The sequence below is a fragment of the Pangasianodon hypophthalmus genome, chromosome 28 (assembly GCF_027358585.1).
Source record: "Pangasianodon hypophthalmus isolate fPanHyp1 chromosome 28, fPanHyp1.pri, whole genome shotgun sequence".
Classification (NCBI taxonomy): Eukaryota; Metazoa; Chordata; class Actinopteri; order Siluriformes; family Pangasiidae; genus Pangasianodon; species Pangasianodon hypophthalmus.
The window spans coordinates 913,442-940,815 of NC_069737.1; the positions used below are offsets into that span (position 1 = coordinate 913,442).

A 27,374-nucleotide genomic window follows, 5' to 3' on the forward strand; every position below is an offset into this window, starting at 1 on the left:
CTTTTTATTTTATTTTATTGCCACAAAGATTTTCTTGAAATTGTCTTGAGTTACTGCACAAGTGCTAAACTCTACACTTCTTCACACAGACATGTATTTTGCCTGAGGATCCAAAACTCCCCTTTCTCAAATATCAAGCTTAAAATACAAGACTAGTGAGTCAGGAGGACACACACACCCACACACACACACACACACACACATACACACAGATTTTGTACAAGTCTTGTAATTTCAGTGCTAAATAACTGATTTTTGGAGACAGTAAATAAAACTAAAAGCTTTTGTAGGTTTTTATGCAACACGACTGTTTTGTTAACAAATAGAAATTTTCTGATACATATCGTGTATAATAGAAATGTTGAACTATAGAGATACGATATTTTTGTATAATAGTCCCAGAAGCCCCTCCGAAGCTTTATAAGGATTATAAACAATCCTTTGCAGTGTGATCATTCTGAAAACAATCCTACTTTGTACCACTGATTCATTCTTTACATCATCACGACCCATCCCTTCTTTTCTGGTGAAGCACTAGTGTGTAGTTCCTAGCATGCTTTGCGCCATCATGTCCTTGGGCAGTTTTGTGGTTATTTGTGGTCTGTGAATCATGAGAATCTTCAGTGCTACAGTATGAAGTTTCTCTTTAGTCATGAGTTTTATTTTTGGTGAGGTGTTTTTTCTAACACTGTGTGCTGTGAGTCTGTTCAAGTTATCGCCTTTTAAGAACTTGGCTTTAAGCTCGTGTTCTTCATATTAGAACCGCTCCAAATGACCTCCAACAACAGCATGATGTTTTGATCATTAGAGGATATCAGTGTATATGTTGTAACACACTGTACTTCATAATTAGTTTTAAAAGTGATCTTTATTGACCAATAGTAATGCTGTGTTTGCTGGATGATTACAGTCTTTACGCTGCTTTAATTACACACCTCTGACCACTGACAAAACAACTCTCTGTGTTACTGTTACAGCACAGTGTGGAACACTGAGTCACTGTATATTTCTGTATTCAGGCCTGAGTGTAATTGTAAATTATGCTGTTGAATTGTCAAGTAGAAGTAAATAAAGATTAATTTTAAATTTCTAATGGTTAATCAGTTAGTGCTCTAAAGATACCCCTTTCCATGATATGGAGCATCTGAGGTTGAAGCTCTTTTGCACATGTTTCTGTCTATAACCTTCAGCTTGTTGCATGGGCCACAGCAGTGTGGCAGAATAGAATAGGTGACCACCCCACCCTTGACTCATTTGTGTCAGAGCTAAGGAGCACCTTTGACCACCCACTCGGAGGGGTGGGGGGCATGACTTCATCCCTTCTGCTGATCCGTCAAGGTAGCCACTCGGTGGCCAATTAAGCCATGGAGTTCAGGACTCTCGCGGCGAGCTCGGGCTGGAATACCCAAGCTCTCCTAGCTGCATATGTGCGGGGCCTTTGCGAGAGCTTAAAGGATGAACTGGCTACTCATGATCCCCCCCAGAATCTAGATGCATTATATGATTTGTCGATCAGAATCGACAACCGCTTGCGTGAAGGACGCATGGAGCGCTGTTCGGCAACTGCGGACATGCTGGCAAACAAATACAGACTGGATACCATGGGCCTTTCCAGGGGGCCCGAATCTGGAGGCTGGGGCCATCACAGGTCCCTCTTCCTGGGACCTTCCTTCGCTGCTCCTCACCTATCTGGCCTTTTCATTCCTGTCATCATTGTTTGGGGAGATGACCAAAAAAAACAGTCTACAGGCCTTCGCTGACACAGGGGCGGCTGGCAATTTTATGGATGAGACTTTAATCAAGAGACTAGGGTTGCCAGTAGACCAGCTCCCCCATCCCATACCAGTCTCCGTGCTTGACGGACACCATTAAGCTCAGGACCCATAACCACCCAAACGTGACCCATCATACTTCAGTTAGACCACCACACAGAACGCTTAATCTTCTATGTGAGCTGGGTTCCTGAGCTGTGCCTAGTGCTCGGGTTCCCATGGCTTCAAGTGCATAATCTCTGCATTGACAGGTCTACCAGCTCCATTTCTGTTTGGGGCTCTAGTTGTTCCCAGAGCTGCCTCAAAGGAACACTCACCCTACCTCCAGCTACGTTGGAACTGGTAGATTGATCCCATGTGCCCCAAGATTATTGGGACTTCCAAGAGATCTTTTTCAAATGAAGGGCCCAGATGCTGCCATCCCATAGGTCCTTTGATTGTGAGATCAACCTGCTCCCAGGAGCTGCCCCGCCTAGGGGCAGGTTATTCTCCCTGACACCCCCAGAACACCAGGCCATGGAAAACTATATTAAAGAGGCTTTGTCTTTGGGATTCATCTGCCCATCCACCTCGCCTGTGGGGGCAGGGTTCTTTTTGGTCATGAAGAAAGAAGGGGATCTGCAGCCTTGCATTGATTACCGCGGCCTTAACGCCATGACTCAGGAGGATAGGGACACGCTACCCTTGATGAATTCTGCATTTGAGTGCCAGCAGCAGGCAAAGATTTTTCAAAACTGCATCTACATAGCGCCTACAATCTGATCCGGGAAGAGTGGAAGACTGCATTCCTCATGCCGTCTGAGCACTATGAGTATTTGGTGATGCCCTTTGGACTGATGAATGCCCTCACGTTCTTCCAGCAGTTCATTAATGAGGTCCTTCAGGAGATCCTGAACCACTGCACCTTCATCTATTTAGATGACATTTTGATTTTTAGCAGCTTGCTGGAGGAACATGTTGTTCATATGCGCCGGGTCCTTCAGCTCCTCCTGCAGGATCATCTTTATGTCAAACTTGAGAAGTCACAATTTCATTTTCCACAATCCCCTTCTTGGGCTTTGTTGTGTCCCAAGGGAGACTTAGTATGGACCTGGACCAGGTAAAGGCAGTAGCACAGTGGCCACAACCCACTTCAGGCTGGCTGGTAGAGTGCTTCCTGGGGTTCAGAAAATTTTTTCCAACGCTTCATTTTACAACTAATTGTTACAACCCCAATTAGTCTAGGGGTATGTGGGGAATAACTATTTGATTATTAAAAAATATGAGTGGTGTGTGGGTAATCAGGGAACAGTAACCAGTAGTGCAAAACAATCCAAGTGATTTATTTATCTATATACAAGTGGTAAAGTGTGTAGTGCCGGGTGAGAGTGGTAATATTTACAAACTATTTACAGTAACACAGAACAGGACACCAAAGGGGAAAAAGGGACGCGAGCGGCACCAAAGCAAAGTAATGAACAAAACAAAACAAGCTTACCTATTTTAGCCCTCTAACCTAACTACAACAAAAGATAGAAAATAAATCTTCAGCGTCCAGGATGCTCTAACTACCTATTCTAACTAGCCAAACCAAAAGTACAGAGGGTGGTGCTCGCTCCTAACCTAGTGTGTCTAATACAAAAACGGACCTCCTGCGTGCTGCACCATGTATGTCACGTGACGTACTTACCTGTCCCCTTTTCCCCAACACTAACAAAGTCACAACCACAGTAACAAACAACAAATTAACCATACAAACAAGTGACTAGAACAAAGCGGGGAAACATGGAACAATTGACATACAAGGACAAACACAGTAAGGCAGCGTAACTCAACACAGAACAAACAGAGGTACAACAGGGATTTAGTTTTACACGACCAGGACAACAACGACTTCTCATGAATGAATGGCAGCGGGTTTTAAATAGGCGGGGTCAGAGGTTGATTGGATGTCATGGGCAATGACATCAGCGGGGTTAATTGAGACAGACAGGAACGTTATCCAATGGGGCAACTGCTGCAGAGAGAGAGAAAGAGAGGGAGGGCGGGAGAAAATGGGGAGAGAACAAAACACAAAAAACATGCGGACATACCCCAGAACGTAACAATGATGTTGGGAACCGTGAACTCCTGGCTGTGAAACTACCATTGCAGGAGTGGAGGCACTGGCTGGAAGGTGCAAAGCACCAGGTCCTTATTTGGATGGACCACAAGAATCTGACCTACATTCAGAAGGCCATGCGCCTGAACCCTGGTGATCTTTGCTCTTTACACGCTTTAACTTTGTCTTGTCTTATAGGCCAGGCTCCAAAAATCTTAAGCTAGATGCGCTCTCTAGGCAATGGGATGCACCCTCACGGGAACCCACCCACAAGCCTATAATTTCCCCTCCTCGAATAGTGGCTCCCTTGCGCTGGGGCCTGGAGGAAGCCATCCGCAAGGCTCTCCATCAGGAGCCAGACCCGGGTGGTGGCCCTCCAGGAAAACTCTATATACTGTTGACCATACGGCCTCAGGCCCTGTCTTGGGGTCATACATCTCTATTTGCAGGGTACCCCGGGGTCACCTGAACCCTGGAGTTTTTGCTTCAACGTTTCTGGTGGCCCAATATGGAGAAGGACGTCCAGGCCTATGTGGCTGCCTGTCAGGTCTGTGCTCGGAACAAGGAGCCACGCACTCACCCACCTGGTTTGCTTCATCCCCTCCCCATACCCTCTCACCCATGGCCCCACCTTTCATTGGACTTTGTTACAGGTCTGCTGACATCCCAAGGGATGGTGGTTATACTGTTCATTGTGGATCAGTTCTCGAAGGCCTGTAAGTTCATTCCCCTGCCCAGATTCCCTTTGGCCAAGGAGACAGATAAGCTTCTACTACGACGTGTGGTTCAGGTCCTTGGGGGCTACGGTTAGTTTATCCTTGGGGTTTCCATCCTGAATCCAACAGCCAAACCGAAAGAGTCAACCGGGATTTGGAGCGCTCCCTCGGGTGCCTGGCTTCCTCTGATCCTTCTTTTTGGCTACAACAGCTGATGTGTGTGGAGTATCTGGCTCAGTGTTGGTTCACACCCTGATTGAGGTGCTCGTTTTCAGGCTACACAGTATCACATAAGCACGATGACCCTTGTGTGTATTACCCCCAGAGTTAGCTTAGTGGCTAGCGCTACGGATGCTCAAGGTGTTCACATTTTAGGCGGAGTGGTTTTGCGGTCCGTCTCTGCACTTGGTTCCACTCCACACCATATATTGTCCTCTCGGCCCTGCACAACACTATTGTACATCCTAGTGCCAAGACCCATACCAACACAATGTACATTGTCTTTAATCATTACCATACAAGAGCATACTTAATAATCTGTGTTTCTCTCTTTCTCTCTCTTTCTCTCTCTCTCTCTCTCTCTCTCTCTCTCTCTCTGTGTCGATTTGCACATGCTACTCCTGAGATGCCAGTGATCCTGACCCCTTCTGCTCTCCGGACCTGCCTGATCCATCCTGATGCCCTACTTCTGGTTGGATTTCTCATTACTTGGAAATCACTCGGTGTTACTGAGGATGGCATCCAACACAGACAGCCTGAATATCATTGAGATTACTGTGGATGGTTCCACTTAGAAACCATCAAAATGGCTTGAACTCAAAAAGTGTTTATTGAGCTTTGCGCTCAAGTCTCCATCAGTAAACAGTTGATAGCTTAAAAAAACCTCATGTGAAAACTATAATGAATTTCCTGGTTATACAATTGCACTATTTGTCCATGTAGTACACAGTTACAGAAGGGAATTATTTATAATCGCACTATCCGGTGACACCCAGATGAGGATGGGTTCCCTTTTGAGCCTGGTTCCTCTCAAGGTTTCTTCCTCATATCGTCTCAGGGAGTTTTTCCTCGCCACCGTCACCTCTGGCTCACTCATTAGGGATAAATTTTTAAATTTAAAATTTATATCCTGAATGTATTTATTTCTGTAAAGCTGCTTTGTGACAATGTCCATTGTTAAAAGCGCTATAGAAATACAATTGAATTAAATTGAATTCTGACTGGTTAGAAGAATAACAAACCTTGTTATTTCCTCTTATAGAAATCTCAAGAGCTTTTCCACTATTTCAATAGTTTACTCACTTAAGTGAACTTTTTGAGGGTCGAGTCAACATCAGAAACAGAATTTACGCAGAAGGCATTGTGGTCTTATATTACCCAGCCAGAATAGTGAAAAAAAAAGTCAGATAAAGCTGTTTATAATTGGAGACAGGAAAATAGCGGGTGTAACTGTGTAAAGGATATGGACCATACAAATCTCCATGGAAACGGCTTCACTTTCTTTGTGTTGCTAAAAGTCCAACTGAAAAATCCAGCCTGAGTTAAAGACAGATGAGACATAAAAAGAGAGTCCATGAAGCAAACAACAGCATCAGTGTCCCCTGTTGTTATAACAATAAAATGTTTTTCATTTATGATTTGTAGATTTTAAAATTATATCTTGCATATTACTTATATGTTTGTTTGTTTACTTATTTATGGGATGTTATTTATGTTTCTGTTCATTTCTGCTACATCTGCACTCACAGCGTCAGCATTAACACACATTTCTAGCACACGTTGCCTTGCTTAGTGTATTGTTTATTACTGATTGTTGGGCCATACAATTATTATTTTATTTTAGTTTATATTATTTTGTTTTTGTATTTTATGTCATGTTATTGTGTTATATGTTGTTCTCATATATCAAGCATAATAAGACACACTTACGATAATAAGACACAATATTGTCAGATGGGGTTTTGTGAATTTCCAAAATAAACTACAAAAAGAAGGGAAGTTTTTTTTAAAATGGTTTTTGTAAAATGCATATCGTGTATAACAGAATGTCTTGAAGTGAACAGTTTGTACAGGAGCCATAAAGTTACTAATATTGCTGCACAATGTCTTCATTATAGTCTATTGCTTGTTTCATTAGATGTCTTAGTTTTCTGTACTCCCCCCTGTGGTAAATGTGATGAATTGCATCCGTTTTGGCATTTTCTGCCGGCAGCCATCTTAAACAGGATGTGATATGCAATGGGGAGTGGGAAGGGAGACAGTTTTTTGACCTGCGTAGCAATTACCTTTTATTCACAGTTTTTGTTTTCCAGTATTCTTCTTCTTCTTCTTCTTCTTCTTTTTTTGTCACAATAAACTCAAGTCTACCTCAAACTGGTTTGGAGTAGCGTCAAATATACTTTCCTGCACAGAACTGGCTACAAACCAAAGGAAGCCACTACAGTTTGATAACTTCAGCAAAACAGACTTCATGTGAAAACTGTAATGAATTTCCTGGTTACACTATTTGACCATGTAGTATACAGTTATAGAAGGGAATGATTTATAATTGCACTATCCAGTGTCACCGAGATGAGGATGGTTCCCTTTTGAGTCTGGTTCCTCTCAAGATTTCTTCCTCATGATGTCTCAGGGAGTTTTTCCTCACCACCGTCGCCTCTGGCTTGCTCATTAGGGAAAAATTCATACATTTACAATTTATATCCTGAATTTATATTTTTCTGTAAAGCTGCTTCGTGACAATGTCCATTGCTAAAAGTGTTATACAAATAAAATTGAAATGAAGTATAAAGATGCAGTATAATTTTTTTTGTATAATAGTCCCAAGAGCTCCTCAGAAGCTAGAATTTCAGCCCATGGCAAACCTTTGCAGTGTGATCATTTGAACAATAATACTGTTTTGCACCTCTGATTCATCCTTTACATCATCACAGTCCATCCCTTCTTTTCTGGTAAACATCTGCACATTCACTGGAAACAACACGTGATCTGGTGATAAACACCTCATCACATGCTTCATCCTTCATCCAGTCCAGGAACCTCGTGTTACTTTTTTCCTCGAGAGTGTCCAGCAGATAATTGTGATTTCTTTGAAATGTTTTTCTCTTAATTAAAAGCCTTTAATAATAAATCTATGGTGATGATAATGACATTAATGTAGCTGTAGAGTGAAAGACAAAGAAGAGATTAGATGTGTATGAACTTCTTGAAGCTCACTGCAGTGCATCAGTAATGAAACTTGTTCACATTTATTTCACTGGCTGATCTCATTAAATGTGTATTAGGTTCAGTATTAAACACAAAAAGATCAATGTCTAAGTCATATATCAGCACTGTGTACATCAGATCAGTAACACACCACTTACAAATATTATTAAAGCACATGATACATGAAAAACCACCAGATGTCGCTGTTGTTTCTGATAGACTGTGAGTTTTTCATCACGTGAATCATTGTGAATTTCTACAGCTTTACCTCAGCACTAAATACATTTATTTAGAAGCATTTGACTGTTTCTTCTTTGTATTCAGTTAGTTATACATATTATTACAGATATCCTCCTGTAGCTCTGGGACTGAGTTCTCTGCTGTGTTTGCGCTCAGCACTAGTGTGTAGTTCCCAGCATGCTTTGCACCACCATGTCCTTGGGCAGTTTTGTGGTTATTTGAGGTCTGTGTTACATGAGACTCTTCAGTGCTACAGTATGAAGTTTCTCTTTAGTCATGAGTTTTATTTTTGGTGAGGTGTTTTTTCTAACACTGTGTGTTGTGAGTCTGTTCAAGTTATTGCCTTTTAAGAACTTGGCTTTAAGCTTGTGTTCTTCATATTAGAACCGCTCCAAATGACCTCCAACAACAGCATGATGTTTTGACCATTAGAGGATACCAGTGTATAATCTACAGTCATTTTGTCATGGTTCGACCATATCCTGTATATCCATGTGTTTCCCCTTCTAGTGTTTCCAGTGGTTTCGCTCCCTCTCCCTTCTGTTTATGTTTTTGTGTGTGTGTGTGTGTCGGGGCGTAGCACTCCAGTTCGTGCCTAGCCTGATTACAGATTGATCACACCTGGTTCTCACCTACTCACCCAATCTGCAGCATTTATAAGCCCCAGTTCTTCAGCCACTCATCTCCAGATTGTTCCTGCCTCAGTGTGGTACACTTCCAGCTTTCCTCACAGTTTCTTTCATGTTATGTAAAATGTTTTCCTCGTCGAGTTATCCTGTGTTTTTCTCCCCGAGTTCCAAGTTCCCTGCTCATCCTGCCTTCTCTGCTCGTTCTTGGTACTCTTCCTGAAACGCCCAGCCCTGCCTTGTCTTCCTCGTGGTTCACTGGCTCTGCACGCAGCTCCCATGCTGCTGACCTGAGTTCAAGCGCTGCTCAAGCCATAATTCAAGCTTGCTCGCACTTATCTTCATTCCCTCTCCCCTGTGGCGCGTTGGATGAACACTGGTCTCTTATGCAGCTGACCCAGGCTTGAATCCTAAGTTAAACTGACACTGATTTCCAGCTCCCTTCCCACATACAGCCAACCTCCTCACATTATTAATAAAACCCTATTAACCTCCATTTTGTGTCTGTGTTCTGCTTCTGAGCCTGTGTCTGTGACAGGACATTCTGGCTGACATGGACCCAGCAGAACCAGATCCTTGTCATTCAGCCCTAACTAACCATGGTACCATCTTTGGTGGGCTTGAGTAGCAGCACCATGATTATCCATTGGGCAATTCAGCCAGCAACTCAGTTGCACTCTCCTCCAACTGGCCCAGATGCCCACTGATCCCCAGCCCAGTCAAGTTAACCCTGTGGCTCCATCTGCTTCTCCTCCCAGTCCACCCCAGGGTGAAGCATATGTCCCAGATCCTGAACCCTATATGGGCGACTTAGGGTAGTGCAAATCCTTCCTCTTCCAGTGTTCCCTTGTTCCCTTGGGGTCTGGCTGGAAAGAGGAGGCACTCCAGGGAGTGTTCGTGAGCGGACTCAGCAAGCAGATGAAGGATGACCTAGCCCTAAAGGACGAGTCAGACTCCCTCGACCAACTAATCTCTCTTGCTATCAGATTGGATAACCACATGTGGGAGTGACACAGAGAACCAGCCGACCCCAGGTGCCTCTAGCTTCCAGTAATCTCCATGTACCCTGCTGGTGCTAGGCTATTCTTGGCTAAAGAAACACAACCCACAAGTAGACTGTTCAGCTGGGAGAGTTGCGAACTGGAGCCCCTTTTGTCACTCCTCATGCCTGAAACCTGCCTTACACCCACTGTGGCCACTACGACTTCCCTGGCTCCCGCTCCTCCAGACCTTTTTGTGGTCAAAAAGGACAAAAACCTCTGCCCTTGCATTGATTACCGGGGCCTAAACAACATCACTGTGAAAAACAAGTACCCCCTGCCACTCCTCAATTCTGCCTTCGAGCTGCTGCCTGGGGCCACTGTTTTCATGAAGTTGGACCAGTGAACGTCATTCAACACCCCCCGGGCCACTTCGAATACCTGGTCATGCCTTTTGCTCCAGCAGTGTTTCAGGCTCTTGTCAACAAGTTTGCCAATTTCTATTGCCGCTTCATCAGAAACTACAGCCGGGTCACGGTACCCCTCGCTAGACTCACCTCCACCTCTACGCCCGTCCCGAAGCCCCTGAAGGCTAGTCCGCCTTTATCAAACTGAAGGAGCTATTTATCTCCACCCCTGTGTTGGTTCAGCCTGACCCCTCACTTCAGTTCATCATAGAAGTCGATGCCTTAGAGGTTGATGCCTCGTTTTCTCCCACGCTGATGATCCGAGTTCAAGCCCTGGTCAACATTCAAGCTCACTCACAGCCACCCTCCTCATGTTGTTAATAAAACCCTCTTAACCTGTGTCTGTGTTCTGTTTCTGGGTACTCTTGTTCTGGCATCTGTGACACATTTACATGAACCTGTTTGGAAATGATGACAAATTATAACTCAACACGCTGTACTTCATAAATAGGTTTAAATGTGATCTTTATTGACCAATAGCAATGCTGTGTTTGCTGGATGATTACAGTCTTTACACTGCTTTAGTTACACACCTCTCACCACTGACAAAATAACTCCCTGTGTTACTGTTACAGCACAATGTGGAACAAGGAAATGGATCAGACAAATCACCATGGAAACTGCTTCATTTTGTTCAAACTGAAAAATCCACCCTGAGTTATAGTTTTGTGTTTTGTGATGTAAGTTCACATTCGTATGATGTCATTGATATTTACTCCTGAGGTGTGATGGAAAGTCTCGAGGTATCTGACGCTACCAAACTTTACTCCTATTAATAAACTTTTGTCCCCTTTTATTCTATAATTAATCTTTGCAGTTAAGATGCCTGAAGTTCTTGGTCTTGCGGTTTATCTGGTTTTCCAGCGTGGAAGCGGCTTTCACGTAAATCACACCAGATCACAAACCTCTTTTCAAGTAGTATATCTGTCACAGCTCTAAAGGAAGTGGTGAGCAAGCAGCGGGCAAGTGTGTGAAAGAATTAAAAGAAGGTGTAAAAAGATGCTGAGAAGGTTCGTCTTTGTATTTTCAGGTGTTTGAGGTTGTGATGTAGTAGAATGTTGTGTGTGAGGTGCAGACGGATCTTCACCTCAGTGTGATGTAGTGCTACAGAGACTAAAGTCAAAACGCAAAAAGATGAAAGAGATAAAAAGACAAGCCCTCTTATATACATATGTTTTGGAATAATTTGTAATAAATGACGTTTGTCACACATCCATGTGTCATTACTTTTGCATGCATGTTTTCAAAAGGAAACCAGCACAGGGTCTCGTGCATCTCTGTGTCACTGCAACTCATAATAGAAGCTGTGGCTAGCTGTATGTAGGGCAGTACACTGGTGTGTATGAATGCGGTTTGCGCTGTTCGGTGGAACACAAGTATAAATGTTGTGTGTGAAAGTGTGTGTGGTGTATGGACTGCTTCTTCCCACATGCATAAAACTAGCACTTAAAGTAGAACACACCACTGAGGTGAATGAAACTGTATGCTGTACATTTAAAAAAGCATAAACCACCACACAGAGCATTTCTAACCTCCATAAAACAATTCAACATTCAATTTCAATTGATAGGAGAAAGAAAATTAATTTTATTCCTGGGGTGTTTTTATTATTATATTACAAAACGAAGGCCGTTTGGAATTTAACACAATTAACAGCTTGTTGCCATAACAACAATCTCCAAGCATCAGTTAAACAGTTTTAGATTAAATATTAACTCTTTCTCATCTCCACATGAACACACACATACACCTAACAAAGAAAGGCCTGACAGCATACACACCGAGTCGTTCACTAACAAAAGGCAGTTATTATGTGTTCAGAAATTCCAGACCAGCTGTTGTTCAGTTCAAACATCTGGTCTGTGGAGCATCTGGTCTTAAACCTGCATTAAACACATTATAGAAGCTCAGAGGAGTCTGAGTTTAAAAAGGGCAGCTAGACCAGTGATCTGGAAAGGACGTGTGACGTACAGGTGGATAAATTACGATCAATTATTTATTTAAATTATTTATTTATTTATTTATGGTCACAGATCAGCAGAGGACGATAAAAATAAACTGGAACATGAACCTTTATTTAACTGGACAGTTATTATAATGAGATATTTTGAAAGCTGTCAGATTTAGAAGTAGAAAAAAACTCTTTCCAGTTTTAAATAATACAGAATAAAACAAAACACACCACACACATTCAGGGTCTTACTCACGTGATTGTTCAACAGGAAGCGTGATGATGAGAATACAAAGAGGGTCTCATAGTCAGAGAGACAGGAAATGGAAAAGACCACAACCCAAAATATCAGACAAGTCATACACGAACTCACACATTTTACACCAGACTCTGTTTATAAGAGACTTTTTACTAGACAACATGGAAATACGACACACTCGGAGATATAAATGTGAATCTGTAAATTAAAATTCTGTATAAAATATGTAAAGATTGAGGAGATCAGAAAGAAACATTAGTCCTTTTGCACATTTTCTGTTACTGAAATAAAATTTAGTCTTTTCACAGATACGCCACTGCAATTAGTCACTTCCTTTAGCCCTCACATGAGTATAAACAAGCTGACCATCGAAACTTCCTGTTTACTCAGAAATTCTGTACACATGCCACTGAAAGATCCCCAAAGACTGGGTTAAGGTTTAGTCGTGGACAAGTTGTTTGTTTGCCAGCTGCAGCTAAATGTGAAAGACGAGGTGCAAGACACTGTATTAAAAATGAAAATCTTTTACGTACTGAATTTCATCTAGAAATGATCATTTATAATGGATGTTCTATTAAGCTTTCAGGAACAGTATTTTATTTTTTCACAACTCAGACTTAAAAGCATTCAGTGAAATCACATAATGATTTTAATTTGGTGAAATGTTGTGTAAGGAGACGTTTATGTCTTTGTGGTTTTTCAGTATATTGTAGGAAAATAATCCACTTTACACAATGACTTTTTAAAAATGTTTCATCATTTTCTAACACTGTTTATTCATTAGTGCTCTAACTTATAGTACGGAAGTGTTGTTTTCGACAGGTTACACTGTCTATCTGCTCTGTAGTTAAGTCATGCTAATATCCCAGAAAAACCCGCTGGAAGATATTGTGTGCTGGACTTTTAAAAAATTTCTTCCCAGTTTGATCACATGCCACTTTCCACCCACCAATCAGCTCTCCCCATCATACACCAGCTAACAACCGGGAGGATGAAGGCTAACACGTGCTTCCTCAAGACACATGAAGCCAAACAACTGCATCTTTTCAAAGTGCTGCTCATGCTGCGTCACAGGGCGGCGTAACACACTCAGAGGAAAGCGCTATCTGCCCTCTTCCATATACATGAACTCATAGACACCCATGATTGGCTAGTGTCGCTGTGATTGATAGGTGAGAGAGAGAGTAAGCCCCTCCCACCCAGACAGCACAGCCAAGTTTCCTCTCTTAGCTCCCTGATGGCTGTGGCTTCGTCAGGATTTAAACTGGTGCCACTCAGGAACTCTGTTACCCCCCACATTATCACACAAATCTATATACATCTATATACAAGTACAATATTCAGGACACATCATTCAGGAAAAACCCAGTGAGCTAGGTAAATACAGTCATGATGGTGGCAATGAAAAGTCCATAAAATTGCTCTAAAGAGGAAGAAACCTCTGGAAAGTACCGAGACTCAGCAGAGTGATTCTGTCTGGCTCTGTGACTCATGAGTTATTTTTATACCAGATGTTTTAAGAATACTAGTTTATAAGAAATAAAAGTAACTGGTAGTGATGAGGATTTAATATAGCAGGACAGGAGTCAGTATAACTGGAGTTATCTGTGCAGGCAGATATAAAGCTGAATGTTCTGTGTTACATTAATGCTCTGTCGTTAAAGCAATCTTCTGCTTTCAGCTTGTTCTGACTTGCTCTTCCTGACGCTCTGTGGTTGATGATGATAAGTCTGAATGCCATACACACTACAGCGCAGTAGATGAGGTAAACTGATATTCAGGCTCAGATCCTGAACTTAGATCCATTATGGTGTCTGAAGCTTGGCCATGTGATTTTGCGCCATAAATCAATAACAAAGCGACTTTGTATGTAAGAAGCTCTCATCAGAAGTGGCTCAGCATGATGTGTTACATAACAGTGAGTTGGGTAACTTCAGATTATATAATATTCCAGTATATTTTGTATAAACAATAAACTTTGTAGTCTTTTTAGAACTTGTTTTAGCATTTCTGAAGCTCCTCTGCTGTGGTCCGTCCTCATTTCTATAACACTGTCTTTCCCTCCAGCTATAATGCTGTGTCTCTGTAACCGGCTCTGCACACGCATAAGAAAAAACTAGTTTAGTGGGTGTTCTTCCTTTCCCGCCTTTTTATAACGACATGTAAAATCCAGTCCTTATCACTAGTAAATCTACAGGAACAAGGTTTTCAGCTACTGATCACGCTTCCTGTCCCTGAACGATTATATTAGAGAATGTGAAATAGACCATTGTTATAGTTTTTAATGGTGCTTTTGAGAACGAGCAGACTATTTAAATATTTCTTGTTTGCAAATGCAAATTAGGATTTGAACTGTGTTAAACTGTTGGCTATTTGGGGAAGCAGTGGCAGACTAGAAAACCACATCTCTACCTCATTCAACTGCAGAAACTGGCCACATGTGTTTGCAGAACCATCGAATGGTGGTGATGCTATCTGGCACTAAAAGCAACAAGCCCAGACCCACACTGAGGCTTACAGTCAGAACAGAGTGTTAGTGCAGGAATATTACAAACTGAAAGTATGAGACTGATGATAGAAATTGTTCTCTCAACGTGTTCCAGCTTGCTGTTTGGGAAAACAGGAAGCAGGTGAAAGCCATCAGCCGTTGTCTGTAACTGACTCAGTCATCATTATCCACAAACATCTGCGGGGAATTTCTGTTTTTCGACCATTTTCAGATTATAACCTGACAGAGGTATAGCTAAACCTGCGATTGCTTTCTCTGTGGTGTTAAATAAATCCTAAGGGTCTTCACACTTCTGCATTAAGAGAGAGAGAATATTACAGGGTGTGGTCATGCAGTAGTGTGTTCTGTAAAATGCTTGTTCAGACATGCTCTCTCTCTCTCTCTCTCTCTCTCTCTGAGATCTCATCTTCTGACTATAACCTAAATAGCGTGTGGATGTGGGCGGATGAAAAAGAGATGTGACGTTTGGTTCTTTTAAGAAATTCATTAGAAACCAAAATAGACAAACCACAAAACAAAGAAGTGAAATTTGTGCTGGAAAAAAAAACTAGAAAAAAACAATGCAGTTACCGCTCTCTGAATAATTAAAATATAAATTTAATTAAAGCAGTGGATCATCAGGATATAGATTCAGAGTCTGAGTTACTAAAAGAGTCCCTTCAGTCCTCCACCCTCCATCTAATTCTCTCTCCAAGCAGCTACAGCTGTTCTCTTGTTGTGCTAACTAGCTAACTAGTTCTCTAGGTAATATTAGCTAACTACAGTTCTGTATCCCCCCTTATAGTACCCTGGCTGTTCTGCTGCACAGTGTGCTTTTATCGCTTCCAGCCACACAGGCTTTTAGAAGACAAAAGCATTTGATATCTTAGTTGTATTGATTTGTGGATAATGGGAAATGGAGTGATGGTGCATTAGGTTCTCCAGCACAATAGGAATCTCAGAGGAAATGAAAACTGCCTGTGAGGTCTCGAATACTCAGCTGGGGAATCTACTGACTCTCTGATTCTTCTCTCTGTTTCTGTGTTCTTACTGACCAAAGCATTAAACTGTTAACATCTTCACATCTGTACAATGTCCAAATTCCAGTAAGTTTCCATTTCTGTTTTAAAATTGTATCATATAGTAGCTTTAATACTGAAGTGATAATGTGTGCATCATTTGACCTGTACACTGCTTAACTAATTTAACACAGATACACATTTACACCTGATTCTCAGCTAACGAATCTGATTCTCAGCTAACGAGACACAAATCTACAGAACTGAGTCGTGCTTTTACCTTTAACAAGCGCTCAGGTACCAAAATGTCTCACACAAATACTGATAACTCTTCACTGTCCCCATCTTTATAATGCACAACCTCCAAAACATTTAATGAACCATTAAGAGAGAAAGGAAATGACAAAACAGTGACACTTGTCATAATTGGTGCAGAAGTTTGTGGTTGGTTCAGTGTTCAGCTCTCCGTCTCACACACACAGTAAAGGGGAAGTGGTGATGGACGACCAGACTGCAGAAATCACCAACTTTATTTTTCTTTTACACAAGACGTGTAAAGTTCTGAAACTAACCCTGAAGTGATCATTCTGTTCATTCTACACTAAGTGTTAATGTGTTTATTCAGAACCAACTGAGCTATATTTTTACAGAGTAATTTTTGTCTAAAACTTCATTACGCTCGTTTTAAAATGTCACATAAAAATGAAGCATGATCACACATTATATAAAAAGTTTTTTTATTAAATGTTTGCAAGCATGAGTATGATCTTTCTGGTTCTAAGTACAGACTGAAGTGAAATTGGCATGTTACCTGCATGTAATGTAACGTCTACCTGAGGGTGTACAAACTTCAAGATCTAGACAGGAGTCCAGTCCAGTGCTGAACTTCCTACAACAGGCTCGATAGAATAATGACTGACAATCATTACTTTAGAATAAACACCACACATTTATTTAAAACACAAATGTAAAAGGATGTTATACACACTGACACATGCTGATTCCCGTAAAAAGCAAAACTAAAATCTAACCAACACATCTGTTTGCTCAGTGCATTACTAACAAGTTCAAATGAGCTCAGTTATGAATTTCAAGTCTTTGTTTAATTGTTGATTGATTTGATAAAGAATTCTCAAACACGGTTCTTTTAATCTTTTAATCTCTGTGGTGTGTTTTATCTGGGTCAGAGCTTGTGTGGATTCTTTTTATTTCGAGGTCTTCATGACACAACAACAGTTCGGTTCAGGAAATACAGTCACAAGATTAAACACATAAAATGTAAGCACAGACATTTAAGTAACACTTCACTAGTATCGTTATTGTTTATTAGCTTTTGATCTAACGATCTAACACACACAAAACATCAAGTCCTGTAACAATTACAGTCAGAACTGTTCTCTGTTTTAGTAATATTGAAAAAAATCATATGGAATTATGTAAAGCATTTCTCGCAGCTTATTTAAATACATGATCAAAAAGCATAACCACTGTATTTTAAATGCAAATGACTTCAAGTGCAAACTGCAGTTTATAATGCACAGATTGATGGCTAGATGTGAGTCACAGAAGGCCCTGAACACTTACCTTCTTACATCCACATCTACAGAAGCTCTGCGTTCCTGTATGCGTTTCTCTTTTCCTTAATGACTTACTCTCAGTGTGGGAAAATCTCCACTGTTATGTTAAAGGATTTTAACATTAGACGAGGCCTGTTAAGCCTGAGGATGGAGTGAATATAACTATAGACTGAATAATCTATCTATCCATCTATCTATCTATCTATCCCTACTTTACATAGTAAGCTAAAGAAAACTGGTTTTACTGTATAGTTTGAAGGAATGAGAAGGAATTGCAGTAACAGAGTTTGAACTAAGAAACAGAGTTTACACGTCCGTTCCTCCTAGCCTTGTGCTGCAAGTGTCCACTAGTTAGATTTCTGTGATCTGTTAGTGTTGAGCCATTAGAGAGAAGTCGAGAACACTGTGTTAATCATAATATTAAAGCGCAGGTGCATGGCTCTGAAACTGTAAAATAGAAACTAAATGACTTTAGGATGAGAATATTAGCTATTTATTAGTTATGTTTAGGATGGTGGAGATGGTATTATGTGACATCAGATAATAATTACAGGGCAATGGCAGTGTTTTCCCACATTCTCCTTTTGACTACAAACACAATTATTCAAGTAATATTTGTAGGATCAGTATGTAATTATAACATTTAATTTTTTCTAATTATAACATTTTAAAGCCCTCATTAAATACACCTGAAAATATCTTTAAAAAGGTGTGTTACACAGAGCTGAGGGGAAAGTGTGTACTGAGCATGTACAGACTGAACACACTGCCACAGGAGGAGCTGCAGCGGGTTGATGGATGTGAGCCAGTAAAGACGCTAAGCTAACAGCATCGGAAGCATAACATACAGCAGAAACACACACCATGTCGCTTATCTGCTAGTTTTATTGTTTATAAAATCCTTCAGTGACACTGATGTTCAGGACGACGGGAAAATGTCTGGCTGACAAACACTTACTATGGATTATGAAAATGTGACTATTTTAGCAGGAAACAGGATTCTCTGGACTTTTCTCCTCCTGCTGTGCTGTAAGTTTACACCTTTCCTTCACAACAGAAGAAAGTGTAACTGTAAATCTACAGAGTTTTATAAAAGAAGTCCGTCCTGAAGAAGGGGAAAGTGGGTTGTGAAAGTCAGTGTAATACTTGGTGTGTTGGATGGAGTGAATTTTGCTCAGTGTTAAGCTGAACAGTGCTACAGCAGTTTAGAGCTGGTGTTAATGAGTCCTCTGAAAAGCTCCTGTTTCACAGCACTTTGACTTTTCAGACAAAGCCAAACACAGGAACCTGTTTAGTTTCCTTTCTATTAAACTCTCAGAATAAACACTGAACAGCACTTTTCACTGTCACTGAGGTGGGACTCTCTACAGCACATCATTTATTCCTGTAGTGTGTGTTTTTTTAATTATATGAGTGTGTTTTACTTTTAATTGATCTGAGGAACATGATTAGTTTAAGAAACTCTCATGTACATTAATTAGCTTTGAGAGTAATGTTTAGAGACACACCTGAAGGTACAGAAGGTGTTTTTCTCCACTCCAGTGACAGGGAAAGATCCAGTTCAGTCCACTTTTCTGCAAATAAAATAATGTTAGCAATTAAAGTGTTCTGACTGTATAGTAAAGACAGCTTGTGCTTATTGATTTAGGATTCGTAAGACTATAAATCCATGATATTATAGATTCATTGTGCTGATTTGTGATGATGATGTTTTCCACTCTGATAATTTCACACTTTAAGTCTATATTTTCTATTGTGTAGCTATAACTTTAAAAAGTGTACCATCTGATTAATGAAAATAAAACATTAATGATCCAGGCTAAAATCAAGTGACTCTTACTTGTACACTGATGTTATTTTTCAGTGAAAATCCTCTTTCAAATAAATCAACCCAGATCCATTTATTTTCTCAATAACAGTCTCTCCTTATGCAACAGAAATATATTGGAAAATCCTGTGCACTATATTTGTAAATATATGCAAATTCCTCCACTGTTATTTAACTGTACGGTGTCTTGCAAAAGTATTTGACCCCCCTGGAATTGATCAGATTTGTCTGAATTACAAATAATAAATGAACATATTCTTCCTCTCAGTATTTTTTCTGCTGACTCATGATCTCTTACAGTGAATTTCCAGTCAAAATAATTATCAGTCTGCAGGAATCTCAAAGCTCCAGATGAAAGATATTGTCTTAACAAGGACATAACTGACTTAGAATTGACCTTCACCTGTGAAATATTAAAATAGTTCCCTGAATAAAAACCACCTGAGCTGAACTGCCCTTGAAAAGAGGGTCAGTCTGAAGGAAAGGAGTGAAAGTGAAGGCTAAGGAGCATTCTAATGAAGTTAAAGATAAGGTAATAGAATTTCATCACTTAGGAATAGGATGTAAAATTATATATAAGAGGTTGGACATCCTAGTGAGATCAATACTGAGGACGCGGAAGCTGCATCACACCACCCAAGCAGTACTTAGACAAACAGTAACTAGAGAAGCAGTATTTAGACAAGCAGTACCTGGACAAGACTGTCCCTCAAAACTCATAAACAAGACAGAGACTGTGCCCCAAAAGTCACTCTGAAGGAGTTATAGAGTACAGTGGCTGAGAGTGAAGTGAAGGTGCATCAGACAACCATTTTATGAGCTCTGCATAGCCGGGGAATGTGTGGAAGGCATGGCTAAAAAGAAACTGATGCTCAAGAACAGCTGTATGAAAACACAAGAGCCAATCAGTGAAGATGTGTTTTTTGGTGAGATGAGACCAAGATCTAGATACTGTATTTGGGCAAGTGCTATGTGTGGTGCAAACCCAATTAACACCAGTCTCTACAGTGAAATATGGTGGTGGCAGCATCGTGCTCTGGGGATGCTTTCTATCCACTGAACCTGGGCTTCTTGTGAAAATTGAAGAAAGAATGGATAGAGTCAAATACAGGAGGATATTAGAAAAGAAATCGCTTCAGTCTGCTAAAAAACTAAAGCTTGGAAGAAACTTCACCGTTCAGCAGGACAATGGTCTCAAACACAAGACCAAAGCAGCCTGAAGAAGCTGGAGCAAATCTGGCAGGAAGAATGGGTGAAAATCTCAAACAACGCGCAGAGCTGGCAGGAACTTCACCGACCCCAACACACTTACAGCTGTTACTGCAGCAAAGGGTGGTTCTTCCAAGTGCTAGTCTGAAGGGGGTGAATACTTATGCAAGCAGCATTTTTCTTTTTTTTTTTTTTTCTTTTTTTCTTTTTTTTTAAAAGATCTGATGACAAATAATGAATTTTGACTTTGAAAATGTACTTTAAGAGCAGATTGGTTTGCAGTAAAAATACTGGCTGGAACAATCTGTATAAGTGTTTTTTATAATCCAGACGAATCCCATGAAGTTTAAGGGGGTTGAATACTTTTGCGAAGCGCTGTATATTGTTAGCTATATTGTAAAATATTTAGTAATAGATACACTACTATAGTACATAATAATATATTTGCTACAGAATATATCAGATTCTCTGAAATGTAATATTTTTGCATTTTGTATTTGAAAACAGCATCATCTGAAATCCCAAATCTGTAGCACAGTGTAGTTTTAATGGACTGTATGTGATTGTGTTTGTGAGTGAAATGATGAATCTGAAGCTGAAGCTGTGATGCAGGTTTACTGTGTGCGGCTGGAGACGAGACGGTCAAACTGCAGGAAGTGGAAGGAACCACTATAACTCTCCATACTGGGATCACTGGGATTCAGAGTGATGCTCAGATTCTGTGGTCTTATGGACCTGAGAAAGCAGAGGAAAAGATATTGTTTAGTCAGGTGTTTAAAGGAGAAACTGCTACAAAAATCAGTGAGAGATTTAAAGAGCGACTGCAGCTGGACAGAATCAGTGGAGCTTTAACCATGAGGAACATCAGCAGAAATGATTCTGGAGTTTATTTATTACAAGTCATCAATGGACGCATATCATCCAGGACTTTCAGTGTCAGTGTTTATGGTGAGTAAAAGTGTTTCATGTCTCCTTCCTGTCCATATTCAGTCTCATAACTTCATAAATATAGAAAGGCCAGACAGAGCTGAGTGTAGTCAAACTGCATCAGGAACATCATTTACAGATGAATCTGCCATGAAACAATATTTTTTTTACACTGACAGATGCAGTTTATGAGGACAAACATTAATCATGGACAAACAATGTATAATCATCATTTCTGCCCAATCTGGAAGACCTGGAAATTTAAAGACTAGTGTTCAAATCATGGAAAACACGTGGGAAAAGAGAGCATAGATAAAACAGTCTGAAACTAGCCATTGAGATTTTTAACTAAATTAACTTCAGTCCTTGTTTTAAACGTAACCAGTCACTGGTCTCTAACTGGTCTCAGTTACAAGCTGCATTTTTTGTTTTATTAACTTTAAGAGAGAGAAAAAAGAGAGTGTAATGTGTGGTGATAGCCAGAATGAAAGTGCGTAAAGTCAGTATGTCCTTATTCAGGGCATTCCAATAGCTGCAGTCAGAAGCGAAAGAACGGGTTCATAAACATGGAGGCAAAATAATCACAGGGAAATCCATATTCCAAAACGATAACACATGTAAGAGTCAGAAAACTGGAATAAAGCTAGAACACGTGAGCAACAGAGAAACAACAGGGTTAAATATAATTGATATAATTAATAATTAATTAAAGCAAAACACAGAACCGGTGAACACTTTAGAGGAACCAACCAATGACATGTCCAAGGCGGAGACAATTCTGACACCAGAACAAACGACATGGAAAATGAAACAAGAGAAAGCAGCACTTGCAGCACTGAGAGGGGAATCTGTGACAGAACGACTGTTTATAGCTGTTTCATGGACGTTCCACATTAACTGTAACTCACACCACCCCATCACTCAGTGTTTTACTGTAAGATCAACTCACACAGTGTTTATTTACTTAAATCATGTTGCTTTAACTGACTTCTAAAGCAGTTGTTTCTAATCTGTTCTGTTTTAACCTGAGTTTCTGTTTCTTAGCTCCAGTATCAACTCCAGTAATAGGAAATCAAAGAGGAAATCGAAGTGTGTCTTCCACAGAGCCGTGTTTCCTCCTGTGCACTGTGGAGAATGGAGAAGATGTGAAGTTATCCTGGTACAGAGGGAATGAGAGACTCAATATCACCAATAACACAGATCTCAATGTTCCCCTCAATCTCCCACTTCAAATACAACTCCATGATATTAACACTAACACTTATACCTGTGTGTCTGCAAACCCTGGCAGCAATAAAACAACTTCTCTCAACATCGCACAGCTCTGTGATCATAACTCAGGTACGTCAGAGACTCTAAACTATCATCACTGTGAATAGAACAGAATAATGAATATTCATGTAGGAGTGAGACAGAGGTGACTGAAGATTAAGATATAAAATAAATTCATTATTGATGGTCTGTCAGTCTGGTTGTTTAAAGAAAATTCAGTAGTTTAAATGCTTATGTGTGAAAGTCTCAGTGAACACAACATCATTCAGTGGAGTCAATATCAACAATACCATGAAAAAGTACATCGAGGATTCATATTAACTGACCGCAATGGAATATTAATCAAGTGCCAGCTTCATGTTACAGGTTTCTCATGGATTTGAGTCAAGAATCAAAATAACATGGGCTTAGTGTGTGTGTTATGTAGAGCTGGGTGATATGACGATATAATATCGCTATTGAGATAAATTATAACACAGTACACTTTTCTGAGATATTGTAATCTTTTTATGATATTTCTCTACTATTTTTGTCACAATTACATTTACACAATTACACAATAATAATTTAATAAATATCACCAAACTCTTTCTTTACATTTTGTTTTACTGCTACTTTGTTAGAAAACCTAAATACTGTGATACGTATCATTTAACTTCAAGTATCATGATATATTTTTGTCATATCTCCCAGCTCTAGTCTTATGTCTGCATCATATAGAGAAAATAATTAATGAATATATCGTATTGTTCACAGGACAAACTGATCGTTCCCGTTCACTGCTTCCTGTCCTGATATCTGCTGCAGGTTTTGTGTTATTAATAATATCTGTATCTGTGTGGCTTTGGCTGAAAAAGAAAAAGCAACCAGGCAAGTAACGCATCTTTCTGTTCATGTGTTTAGTTTAGTTTTTACATTTGCCATGTTTAGTAAAATTTCATCTGATTTGTGTGTCTTTAGTTCCTGAAAAACCTGAACTGACTTACGCTGATGTGAATATTACAGCTCACAGTGCAGAGAGCGTTAAAGAGGTAAACATCTAAAGAAAACTTCTGAACATGATCATGATGTGAAATGCATTAGAGGTTTTGGTATAAAAATCACATTTCCTCCACAGGAGTGATAAAGTCTCTCCCTGATTCAGATACTGAAATACACTGTTGTGTCTCACAGGAAGAAAACTCGAGAGTAACGCATGGTGAAGCGGAGAGTGACTCTGTGGTGTATGCAGCTGTGAAGAAATCCAGATAATTCAATACATCAGTATATCCTTTTTATTATTTTAATCAATTTGTTATTAAACCTTTTTTTTTAAACAGTATTTATCTTGTTCACAGTTGGTCGCAAATGTTCACTCTGTGTGTTTAAAATGTGTAGATTATGTACACTGGCTGTTAAAAAGTTGACTTGCTTATGTTTAAGATCATATTTCATCCTGTGGGATTTGATGGGATTTTAGGAAGTAGATTTCAGGGTCTCGTAACTGATTCCTATCTGAAGGTCTGCTGGTTAAACTTGTGTTTTTCTCATGAACGTATTTGTGAACTGATTAATCTGTTTGCTCTGAGCTGTGCTGAAATCCTGTAAGGGTTAGGTGTGTGTTTAATATTAATATAATATTTGCATGTTCTCGTTATATAATCATGAATAGCAACATTAAAGTCAGCTAAAAACCAAGTGTCAAAAAGGCAAGCTCATCAGAAATGCTTCAGAGTTTTTACTGGAACACGTCAGGTTTTTTTTTTAACGAATCAGCAGTTTCAGTTTTCCAGCTGCTTCTCAGTGTTTAAGCTTCTCAGGTTACAGAGCTGTGAGACAGCAACCTTACCTGCTGTACCGCTGTTCCACCCTGCTTCTGTTTCCCAAAATATAAATATATTAGTAATTTAAGCCACAGTGATCCTGACCAGGATAAAGCATGTAGTGCAGATGAATGAATGAAAGCAGTAACACATCACCGCACTGCGCAAACACCCAGCACATGTTCATGTTAATAAACGTGACCTTTTATTTCCCACAAGTTTCATACGTTGATTTTTTTGCTGTTTCTTGTTCCCAGTACTGAAGCACACGTCTGCTCAGTATTTTACCTGTAGTCTACATTTACAGAGTTAGTGCACAGTGGTGTCTGTAATTTACAGTAAAATTTAAAATGCTCTGAGCAGCAAAACCATTAAAACTAGAATAATGGACATATTGTACAATAAAGCTTTAACCCTTAACACATAACACCAGACTGTTAAAGCTCCTGAGAGAGAGAGAGACAGATCTAGGAAGATCATGTTAAAGATCAGACTGTTAGTCAACATGTTTATTTCTTCATCAAATTAGCACATGTCCTATAGCTCCTGAAAAACCTGATAGTCTGACCTTCTTCCTGGAACACTGCTTGTTCTGGCTCAGTGTGTAGCTCTAAACAAACACAACCTCATAACCGGAAGAGACAGAAGCGTCAGAGAGCTTGTCTTATACAGTCAGGTCCATAAGTATTTGGACAGTGACACGATTTCTGTAATTTTGCTTCTGTACACCACCACAACGGATTTGAAATGAAGCAATCAGGATGTGATTGTAGTGTAGACTTTCAGCTTTAATTCAAGGGGTTTAACAGAAATACTGCATTAACTGTTTAGGAATTTCAGCCATGTATGTAAGAGAGGCTTCTTTCTAGTTCGTTTTTTTTTTCCAACTCAGAGCTTGCAGTTTTTTTTTAAATAAAAATGTAAACATGTAAATAACCTTTTGTTATTTTTGCTTTATTGCCTATTAAAAGGCTGAAGGGATGAATAATTAAACATTCAGTTAAAAACATGATAATGCTAAAGGTGTAAAGCTGTAAAGTTCTTCTCTATAAAAGACAATAAGTCCATTACTGTTTATTTCACACACAGCAGGCGGGATCAGGCCTTCATTAGTAGGTTTGTTACTTTTAGCCCACAGAGATCTGTCCTTCCCTGGTTTAATGGGCGTTGTCCCTGAATTTAATTATAAATGATGTTACACACAACACTGCCCCCTGCTGTTCTTATACAGTACTGTGCAAAAGTCTACACACCCTTAATTATTTTTATACAAAAGTAGTCTTAGCTGCTTATTTGGTGTTTTTGGCATTAAACTGTGAGGAAAAACACAAACAACCAGATTTCCAAACTTTCATGTTTTTTTTCCAAAAACATTAAATGTTACAGAAAAAATGAAATGTTTTTAGAAGTGGTCAGTAATGGAGCACGTTCCAGATAAACCCATAATGGAGGCTGTTCTGGTTTCAGAAACAGGAGCAAAGTGAGAAGCAAAGTGTCCAGAAGAACTGTGTTAGGTTCTCCAAGATGCAGAAAAACACTTCCAGCTGCTTTCTGTATAAAACTGTACAGCAGTGAACCTGAGAGAAGTTTAGGCTTAAAGCCAGAGTTCCAACAAATATTCATTTACTTTATTATTGTTTAGTGTAAATGAGAGTTCATTTATTGGCCTAAAAGTAGAAACTTTTCATTTCATCAAGTTTGAGGACTTTTGCCCAGAACTGTACAAACTATTATATTTCAGTGAAAACTGTTCAATTAGAAACCTCAATTCTGATCCTTTAAAACAAGCAGCCAGAGTTATTTTACTGTCACCTGTATGAGTATTTCTTTATATTAACTGTTTTTACCAAACCATAAGCCAAGAACTAATCTCCCAGAGCTTTTAATAAGATTTACACTTTAAACATTAAAACATCTTCCTTGTGTTTACTTTCTTAATATCAGCTAAAAAAGAGAAACACAATCATTATAAAAGCTATTATATTATATTATGTTATATTATATTATACAGTATTGTGTAATACATTAATCTTTACTAGTTTGATGTTCCATCACAGGATCATAAAATCTCAGGAGTTTTTCCCAGTGTATAATTATCTCTAAAGTAGCATTGTAAACTAAAACACTAAATAATCTCTGTAAATAAGAAACAATTCAGCCAGCAGGTTTTACACATGTATATTATTATCAGTATTTTCCATTTCATCCCTGTGCACTTAAATAAAGCATTAAACAGTGTAAAGAAGGTGAATAATGTGATTTGCTGTGAGAAGAGAAAGTTCATTAAACAGTTTCTCCTACCGTAAAGAGCTCAGTAAAGCCTCCAGCTCAGACGATGACGATGTCCTTTAAATCACGTCCATGTGAGGACACTGATGTGTAAATGGTCAACAGTTAGCATTGTTCATTAGCAGAAAATCAGGTTCCAGGAATGTTTAAAGAGGTTTATCAGCATTACTTTCATTCTTTCGCTGTACTGAGAGAATGCTCTGTCCTTCTGAGGCACGGACACGGAAGCGACCTGCTTTTATTCCCATCTACACACAGGGCGGCCCGAATAGCGTGACGAAGACGTGACGATGACGCTGACGATTTCTAGCTTATTTACATGTTACGACTCCAAATCCTTTACCGACTGAACACATTAGACATTAACGCTGGTGAAGCACAGAGTCCTACCTGTCTAGAAACTTCCAGCAGGTAAATTAGTTCTCTTTCAGAAGCCTGAGAGTAAAAGCAGGAAGATGTTTCACCACATCACACAGGATTAAACAAGTTCCTCAGCTGTTTATTTCATTTTTGTTCAAACTGGGAGCAGTGTGATGGACACTGAGCTCAGAACAGATGAGGAAATTCACTGTCCTGCTGATATTTCCATAAGTTTGCCTAGTAGATCACATGAGAGAGAAAACTGCCATTCAGTTTAAAACAATGACTTATTCACTTCTCCTTTC

The 27,374-nt window shown here is 39.7% G+C and overlaps 1 protein-coding gene and 1 long non-coding RNA gene across 2 annotated transcripts; one reads left to right on the forward strand and one right to left on the reverse strand.

Annotated features, from left to right (window-relative positions):
• Positions 1-16,525: 16,525 nt before the first annotated feature.
• On the reverse strand, positions 16,526-27,128 carry LOC117596381 (uncharacterized). The gene is made up of 3 exons (XR_004577510.2): positions 26,722-27,128; positions 21,038-21,154; positions 16,526-18,956 (listed from the first exon to the last, which is right to left on the reverse strand). It is a non-coding gene; the product is annotated as an uncharacterized LOC117596381 (long non-coding RNA).
• Positions 18,241-24,638, forward strand: LOC117596377 (signaling lymphocytic activation molecule). Its single transcript, XM_034301313.2, has 6 exons — positions 18,241-18,411; positions 21,032-21,367; positions 22,391-22,687; positions 23,375-23,488; positions 23,579-23,649; positions 23,792-24,638. The coding sequence occupies exons 1-6, from the start codon at positions 18,342-18,344 to the stop codon at positions 23,867-23,869; spliced, it is 966 nt and encodes a 321-aa protein (XP_034157204.2). The 5' UTR covers positions 18,241-18,341; the 3' UTR covers positions 23,870-24,638.
• Positions 27,129-27,374: the final 246 nt, after the last annotated feature.